Below are 9,632 nucleotides of genomic sequence, written 5' to 3'. Positions count from 1 at the left end.
TGTGGGGGTGCGTGCTAAAGTACATGTGAAGTGGATGTAGCAAAGCTGGAAAGAGAAATGTGAATCATAACAAGCAAGATTGAGATCGCTACATCATCCCCCCAAAAAAGAAAAGTCCCTCGATGCAATGCAGTCATCTTAGTCACATTCGACCTGCTCTTGTCAGCGTTAGCCATCAGCGATGTGCCGGCTGGTGCTGTCCGCTGGAAAGAAGCTGTTCCTCATTACCAATTAGAGAAACAAGGGAGACTAGGGCCCCTGAGAGACACCACTATGGTCTGTTGTGGAGACAAAGAACAGGATGCTCATCCTCACACTGCCTGCTAAGATTCACAGTCACATTATTTCAATTTTACTTGGCAGCAACACATCTTTGTATCCTCTCACTTTGTTTTTCCCTCCTTGACACTACTTTTTTTCCACATCCTTGGAAGGCCAACTTATTTTAAAACATTTGCAGTTCTCTATTTGAACAGCAATCTTTTGGTCTCCCTTCAAAATGAAATTATTATATATGTATCTATCTGTCTCTACTGAATCACGAACGTTAGTCACGTTCACGGCTTTAGGGTGCATGCACAGGTCGGAGTAGAAAGTGTCATTTTTATTTTATGATTATCATATTTGAAGTCCTTAATATGTACAAAAATATACACTTTTGTTCAAATGCTTCCAACAACCCAGTTTTTAATATTGTTTGTTAGTTAATTAGCACAATCACACAATAATGAGGCAGAACCACATACGTAAGGTAAGGTCACTGAAAGCCTTTCTACCCAGATGTTGGAAGTTGAGTTGTTTCATTCTGGGAAACTACCAACTTATTTTGTTATCACTTTACTTCGTTAGCTTCAGATAAAAAAAGAAAAAAATATGCACTCTACTACATAAGTATTGGAACAGTGAGGTAAGTTCCTGTATTTGACAAAATATGAATATGAGGAGACCATTTTTTTTCAGGTTTCATTTCCACGTATCTGATACACCGGTTTTTCATCTGGAGTTGGTCAGAGGTGACTTCAGTCATGGCGAATCCACACGGCTCCTTTCCTTCCCTTTAAATGCGGCACGCCAGTCACGCACTGGAGTCTCAACTGCCCACTTCATGTTGCAGAAGCACATCTGCATCATGAAGTGGGCGCTCGGAGCACCAGACCGCCCTCCACCCTTGATCGTTCATGTATAAATTTAAATCTGATAAATACTATTTTTTATTTGTATTGATTAAATGTGTTTTTAACCTGTTTCCAGTAGATACCATATAAGAAAATTCAATTCCAAACACACCCAAAAATAAAGGAATTTCATGCGGCTGTAAATGCTCTCAACAAAGGCACATTGGCAGTAGGCCAGTGTTTCTACTGTATCTATCATACGCACCAGTGACAAGCCGCACACCTCTTCCTCCCCCTTAGCCACCCGAGCAATAGTCTAAATGTCAGTGTTTTCTGGACTCCTAATGTGTTCCTGAAATAGCATCTCCATTGCTGAGGCGCTGCGAAAAAGGCACGCTGGAGAAAAGGCGTAGTGAGTGTGACTCACAGCAGAGGCAGCAGAAACACTGCCATCCCAAAGCCAATTAAACATGCATGGGGGTGTATGTGACCTCAAAAAAATAAAAAAAACCTAGAGGAGTGATGTCCCCATATACCCCGCATCCCTCCTGAAGCACCCCCCACCCCCAAATGTTTCACCAATTACAGTGAATTATTCAGGGTAGCCCCTCACATACCTGTTAAGTGTTTGTCTTCCATGTGCACTCTGTTGGAAAATTGAGGTGAGGAGACAATGAGCAGTAAGTGTGCGCACACTGAGACAGACACTGGCCAATGCAAGCAGATGAGGTGGCTTGAGGACTAGCTATGTATGCACACAGAGCAGGGGGGCACACTCGGGTCAGGGCATGGAGGCCTGTGTGCATGTTGATGTGATCTCAGAAGTCAAAGGCTAGGCTGGCCATTCTGAAGCAGACTTGATGTGGCTGCGATAAATAGTCATTAGCTTCCGCCCACAGCTAGACACTCGAACCAACAAAGGATTGGCCGCTGTTATGCAAATTACTGTACACGCGTTCCTTGGATGTTAACGGTAAGCTATTTCATGCTGGCTATCTATGCTAGCGTTTCCAAACCTTTATACAGCTAAGGCACTAATTTTATACCGTAAAAAAATCTCACTGTGCACTACAAAAAAAAAAGTCACAAAAAGTATGATTCCTGGAATAGTGATGATCTTGTCTCGCTTTATTCACACTCAGTTTGCTCAATGTGAAAGCTGGGCCTGTAAAATTTAACACTTAGCTGTTACGTATACTAGTAGGAAACCACGTTGTATTTTTCTGACTGTCAATATACGTTGCTGGCATATACAGATTCACAAAGATAAATTTTTGTCATTAATGAATGTGAGAAGCCCTGTGAATATTCACTCTTGATACTTTGATTTCCTGCAAGATTTTAGATGAAGGTTGCATGACAGAGACTCTAGAAACCTATTAAGTTACCGTCCGCTAACGTAAAATACGTAATTCATTGATTTTCTGCAGAAATAATAGATTCCTACATACCTCAGCTCAGTAAGCAACCAAAAGATCTCCATAATAATAGTAAAGATTGACCATAGGACTGATTATTGGTATTTTTGTAATTTAATATCCAAGTATATTATACTCATTTCAAACAAATTAGAAGGTGTCCAGTATCGGAATTGATTGCAACAGATTCCGGTTCCACTCACAATGGGGAAAAATATTCTCTGCATGCTTTTTAGTGCTTAGTGGCACGAATGAGGTAAATGGGATGGAAATTTTGAAATGCCATAGCATATATGAATGGACTGATTTTCTGCATTGAATCAAATTCCAGTTCGGCTTTTAAATGTCATAGTTGCCTTAATTAACAGGGAGAACAATGCCATATTGGCCCCACAATGGGAAGCGCTCGTTACTGTGCCAATCTTTCCACTAACACTGAACTCTGCTGCTCACATACATCGAGGCTTTAAGTAAGTGGCTGTGAGAGAAGAAGTGTGCACTTTGAAGCACAAGTGTTCAATCTTTTCTTACAGACAAAATCCACCCATCCATCTATTCTCTTTACCGCTTATCTTTTCACGGTATTGGAGCCTATCCCAGCTGACTTCCGGCGAACTACATCTTAAACTGGTCGCCAGTCAGTCGCAGGGCACAGGCAATCAGTCAGACTCACTTTAATGCTGTCACTGACTGAGTGGGACATGAACCCACGCTGCCTGCGCCAGAGTTAAGCGAATGTACTACTACACCATCAGTGACTTCCAGACTATATATAAACATGAATGTTATCAGAGGAAACACTAGAAAAAGACTATAAGGAGATATCGCACGCCGCAGACAATCACCATCATTAAACCATGAAAAAATATCTGAAAAACCTTGTCTTAACAAGAATTAGAGGAGTAAAAACAAAAAGACTGTATATTAATTAACTGCATCTAGACACGCGGGCTTCTGTGATTGGTGTGTCTGAGAAAAATGTCACCTTGTAAGACATCCAGAATACATTCCCTTGAAGAAAGGAAACAGAGAAACCAGAAGATAACACAGCCAAGCAGCACTAAACGATCAGAGTGCTCCAGCAGAGATATGACCCACATAGACCAGTACTCATTTAGTCAGTCTGTGACTGGCAGGAAGACAGAGAGGAGAGGTGACAGAGGGAGAATGGCTGTTAGGGGCCTGCAATAACTTTAAAAGACAGCACAGATACATTTATTAAAAACAACCTTTTAATGTTTCATCTTCTCCTTCTCTCCTCATCATTCATTTATGTCCGTTCTTCCATGAAGCGTATCTGGAACCATGCTTTCGCCGAGCGGCACAGTTAGTTAGCAAGTTAGCATATGATGCCTTGCTGCTGTAGTGGTACATGCTGCTGCCTCTCACGTAGATGGCACAGGTATGTTTCCAGCTGATGGGACGACCGAAAGTTCCAAACACAACAGGTTTCTGGATGACCTTTGGCTTAATAGCCAATAATGTCCAAATTCAACCAGTTCTCTGTTAGGATTGACAGATATAGAAGGCACAACTTGCTGCAAGATGCGCTAGTAGGCTTGGACAGATGAAGGGCCTGCATTTTGGATTAGATTAGACAAGCGGAAAGCAGCTACCTACAGAAGGTACAATAAGTTCCTATTCTTGTACCATGAACATCAGCAATCTTTGAAAATAGTACAATAGATGTGCCTTAGATGTTCCATGCACTATTTTTATTTGCTGCTGAACCACCCGAGAATTGTTTTTGAGGAATCAACTATACTATAGCAATCTTTTACCCTCTTGCCCAGAGATGTAGCAATGCAGCCACTACTTCCATGGCTAACCTTAAAAAGTAAGGTGAGGTACCGTAGCTACCCTTAAGGACCACTCAGAGTGCAGACTCAAAACATTAGAGTCTCCCGGGGAAAGTGCTGCAATATCTTACTCGGCAACTGCAACAAAAAGTCTTGCCTTGGAGTCGAGATGGTCCCAGTTGAGCTTGTCATGTCATGTCATTTTCCAAACCGCTTATCCTATACAGGGTCGCGGGGAGTTGCTGGAGCCTATCCCAGCCGTCAACGGGCGAAGGCAGACTACACCCCGGACTGGTCGCCAGCCAGTCGCAGGGCACACTTGAGCTTGTCTAACATCCAAATTATTCCTGCGCACCTCAGCCGGTGTGACCAATACACGACCTGGCTCTTTTATATGGTATATATGTTAAAAGAAGCAGACAAGCCAGAGGCCACTGATGGACCATAGCTCATTTTCCCTGGAGACGAAAGAAGAGCAGCACAAATCATTCCTCCGTCCATTTTACTGGACTGCAGCTTTCATTAGACAGCTGCTTTGTTGCCTGCTTGGTCATAAATAAGCACCAGTGGAGGTGTAAATCACGTTGCAATAGGATTCAGTTTGAAAAAAAAAGTTTCAGTTTACAGTTTTAGGTGCGACATGTCGTACAGCGGCCATAAACACAACTTCCACACTTGTTGACCTTCCACTTCTACTTCCAGAGGAATTTGGCCTCAGTTGAATAGGAATCTATTCAGTGAGCATATATCATAATAATAATATCCACTACTAGACAAGAATTTGCACATAGCTTCTCATTCATTCCTTCTTGAAAAGGTCTGTAGTATATCCATCTATCTATCTATCAATCTATTATCAAGAAGTATAGATGTGTCTCTCCCTTCCTGTGGATGGTTTCTGTGTTGTCTGATGAGTCCAGTGAATTATTGAGCTGCAGCTCGAGGTTTTTTTTTTGGGGGGGGGGGGGTACAGTTTTTAATTATCTGGTTCTATCTCCCATTTATTTGGCGTGTAATTCGACTGTCGACCGCTAGACGGAAGTATACTGGAACACTATAAATTTGAAAGAAGAAACCTAGTTTTTGCTGAAGATTAGTGAACGTCAAGTCCTCTTCATTCCTGCTTTTTACACCTACAGAAAGCCACGGCTGTAGTTTCATTTTACAACGTGCATCTTTGGGCACAGTTGTTGATGTATATCGTGAGATTATAAATTTGTTAGTTTGGAAAAAAAATAGATTGATTAAAATGATTTGTTTATTGTAAACTGGGATCAGTATGCTGTTACTGTCACAAGTGCGGGGTAGAGGACCCAAATGCACGAGCCAAAAATGAAGAGCAATATAAAGTATTTAACTTAAACAAAACAAAAAGGCAAACAAGGTACTGGGATAATACCAAATCAACAAGGACCAAAACAAGCTAAACAAACACTAGGACTTGACTTTGACAGATGACAAACCACAACAAACGAACAAAGACTGAAAGAAAGCGGGGAAATAAATATAGACACGTTGACGATACAACAAGGAACACCTGGACAAGACACAGAGGGTAGGAGGGAGCTGGTTGGCTAACACAAGGGACCGGGATGACAAGCACAGGTGGACTCAATAACTTAACGAGAGAAGAACACAAGAAAAAAGCAACACAAGAAAATACAAGAAACTAAAGTCAAAAACCAATTTCAAAAGACAGACTATGACAGTTATGGTTGTCATCATTTTTGTTGTCCATTGTTCTTGCTCTCTCTCAATATACTATATGTGTTTATTATTTCAAACATGTTTAGTGATAATGGGTAGTAAAATATTTTAAATGACGTAGTACACTCAGCCACCCATAGGGGCACCACGTTTTTTTTTCTTTATTCAATTTAAAAGGCTTAAACAGTTTGATATGTTTTAATTAAACATGTGTTTAAAGACCTTTAAAAAATTAAGTAAGAACAAAAACGTGCCTCGGAAGTGTTTAAATTGAGTATTTCTATTGGACGGATTTCACTTATTCCAGGGGTGGTCTGGAATGAAACCCCTGAGATGTAGTGGGTGATTACCGAAGTCAAATCTTTCATCTTCATACTTGAATGTCATAAAAAAATAGCCGAGCATGAGTGAACACGTTCAGGTGCACTGACAGTGTTTGCATTTCATCCCAAATTTCCATCTCAAGTATGAGAGGTGGAAGAAAAAGCCTCAAAGCTATGTCAGTAATTTATTTGTTGGCAAACAACTTTCACTGTTACAACAAATATTAGTTATGAGATCATTCAACTTGGAACCCATACAAAAAGAATAAATAATCATCAATAATATCATAAGAATCAACATGATCATAATAATTTAAAATAATAACCCCCCCCCCAAAAAAAAATCCCAAAACAACCACCCAGTGCCACTCAATTTACTCCTGCATAAAGTCAGCTCTTTTTCCTCCAAGCTGGTTTTTGCTTTCTTTCAACCAATAAACAGATAAATAAATAATTTCTCTCTCGGGGAACTTGGAAGGGGCTTGTGGGATATATGTGCAAGCTACTCTTAATACACTTTTGAAATTTCCCTCCTAAATAAGTAAACATTGGCTTTAACATTAGCCGGTACTGCAGTGTGCAGAGTTCTTTCAGTACACATCGATGGTGTAAAAAAATCATGGCATTTCTTTCTGGTTTTTACTTCAGAGAAGGACATTTGTTCCCAACATGTTTTCCTGCTCAATGACATGTTGACCAGTACAGCTATGTAATGTCAAATGCTCGAGTATTTGGCAATAAAAACGATATGCTTCATTTATAAGTTGCTCGAAAATACCTGGTGTGTTTTTCTCACCCAGGTGCCCCCCACCCTTCACCCCCCGTGTGTCCCCTCCCCCCCCTTGTGCCTAAAGGAAGGAAATGCGTTATTAAATGAAAATGAAAAACGTCATGGACCCCACCTCCAGTAAACGCGTTCCCAAGGTAACCCCTCCTATATTCCCCAACTACACAAGTGTAAAATATATAGTAACAATTTGCAAAATGTGAGCGTGGAGTCTCTATAAAAGGACCAGAAAGAAGTGTGCGGTAGGGTAAATGCATATTAGTCAGAGTGCGAAAGTCTCGAGCAAAGGTTGTTCTTTATCCACTCTGTTTTCCATCTGTGACCAGAACCAACAGAGACAGTTGCGAACAGTTCCACAGACAACTGACAAATAAGAATTGGTCATATGCAACATTTGACTCTGTATTCTATACAATACATAGAAATGATGTCATCATTTCATTATAATTCTTTGATAACTGAGAACTTTTACAGAAGAAAGAAGAAACAACCCATTGTCAACCCCCCACCCTCCTTTTTTTTTTTTCGTTGTTGTTGTTGTTTTTTTTTGTTTTTTGTTTTATCCTATAGTCTCTTGGATTTACAAGCTCTCTTCTTTGTTATTAGCGAAATAAACAGCAGCCGCAATCACTAGAACTCGCAGGAAGGAACAAATGACACCAGCCTGGACACGACTCCCGTTGAGCAGATATGAACAGGAAGAGAATTGAGAACATCAGAAAACATATGGGTACAGATTGGTTGCTTTTTTTTGTTTTTTTTCCGTTTTTTTTGTTTTAAATGTATGTCCCCCCTTGATTGGCAGGTAGTTGGGCGAGGCTTCGCCCAAAGCCAGTTCATGCCGTTGTTGTTCGATCACTCAAGAATGTTTCTTTTGAGTGAGAGCGGCATACGGGCGCAAGGGCGATTCCTTTCGCCGGGAGGATGGGGGGGGGGATGTCGGTCAACCTCAGTCGTGGTAATAGTGAAGACTATACGATATGCTGGAGGTCCACATTAGAGAACTTTCATGTCTAATCCAAGATTCCAATTAAACACATTGAATTACAGATCCCTCCCCACTCCTCTCCCTTCCAGGTACAAGGTACTAACTCCTGTTTGATATTCACAAAGTGTCTCCTAGAGTCACCTTGTGGTGACAATACATTCAGCCCCTATATTGTCCTGAACCATACACATAAAACGCAGGACTCAGTCCGGGGGCGGACCTGTTCGGCCAGTCAGTCAACAACACATGATTTGGAAGGTTGTGAGAGTGGGCTCAGGGAGGGATAGGAGTCTCTTGGTGAGCTCTATAGACTGGTGACCAGGTGGGAAGGGTCTACAGGGGATTCCTCTGGCGAAGAGTCGGACTCCTCCTTGCTGCCGGACACCATGTATCCATCGCTACCTCCGCGGCCCATGTGGTAGTAGCTCTGCAGCTCGTGAAGGTGGTTCCGGGAACCCAGGTTCGGCATGCTCTTGTAGTAGACGTCATCTAACTCGGGAGCTGTGGCGCTCTTACAGGGCTGCAGTTCGCCGGAGCTGTCTTCCTCGCCGTCCGTTAGACCGTTCATCTGGCCGTCCGGGAGGTCCGTGAGAACCGGCATGCTGGTGTACAGCGAGTCTCTGTGGTTGGGCGAGTGCGTGTGCTCGTCGGTGTGCTCGTTGGTCAGCAGCGGGAAGAAGCTCTCGCTGGTCTCCTGTGGGATGCGGCGCGGCCTCGAGTAGCTGTGCGGGGGAGGCGGCGGCGGGTGGCTGTCGGGCGGAGGGGGGCGCGGCGGCAAGAGGGGAGCGTTGGATTCTTCTCGGATTATCTCCAGACCCAGGTTCTCCTCGTGGGGGAAGGCCGAAGGGTTGTCCAGCACCATGGGACCGACGTCCTCTTTACCATTTCCCATGCAGCCACTGACCCCGCTGCTACTGGAGCTACTGCTGCCTCCTGCCATACTCCCTAAAGGAAAAGATGTGTGGTTAGCATTCAGCGCTTCGTAAGAAAAAATACCTGTTCTGTATCTGTTTTCTATTCAAATATTTCCAGCTTCAATCATTGTTTTATCAGTCGAGTACTTGAAGTTGCAATTCTTTTTCAGTGTAAGACAAACTCAAGAAGAGGCGGGACTAATCATCTCATGATCTAACCTCTTATATCAGTGTTTTTACTATTTTTTTGTTTTGCTATTTACAGTAGCTAACCTCTTTCCAATTATTACACCTTTGTCAATTAAGTTCAGGTTAAGTGTTTTTAAGTCAACCCAAACATATTTTTTTCAAGAATATGTTCTATGCAAGCTCACTAGTTGAAACAAGGTATTCTGATAAATATTGCGTTTGTGGAATAGAGTCATTCCACTCGTTTTTAGCAATCTCTTGGGGCGGCCATTTTATTTTTTCCCCTGAGATGGCTAAAAACGGGTTGATTTTGCTGCTTTAATCATATTCCGCAAATACAACATTAATCAGAATGCCATGTTTCAACTAGTGGGCCCGCTGGGAACATATTC

At 42.2% G+C, this 9,632-nt stretch overlaps 1 protein-coding gene across 14 annotated transcripts in view; it reads right to left on the bottom strand.

The window, feature by feature from the left end:
- Positions 1-6,534: 6,534 nt before the first annotated feature.
- adgrl3.1 (adhesion G protein-coupled receptor L3.1) overlaps positions 6,535-9,632 on the bottom strand; it is a 158,970-nt gene continuing 155,872 nt past the window's right edge. For all 14 annotated transcript variants that reach the window (XM_086033012.1, XM_086033015.1, XM_086033016.1 and 11 more), the window contains one exon: positions 6,535-9,082. In XM_086033012.1, coding sequence (XP_085889138.1) covers positions 8,442-9,082 — 641 coding nt within the window. In that variant the 3' untranslated portion in view covers positions 6,535-8,441. The remainder of the gene's footprint in view (positions 9,083-9,632) is intronic.

This window comes from Filicampus tigris, chromosome 6 (genome assembly GCF_054856515.1).
Source record: "Filicampus tigris isolate MCC_2025a chromosome 6, RoL_Ftig_1.0, whole genome shotgun sequence".
NCBI classification, from domain to species: domain Eukaryota; kingdom Metazoa; phylum Chordata; class Actinopteri; order Syngnathiformes; family Syngnathidae; genus Filicampus; species Filicampus tigris.
The sequence above is the reverse complement of the archived record's forward strand: the minus strand, read 5'-3'. Positions and strand labels throughout refer to the sequence as shown.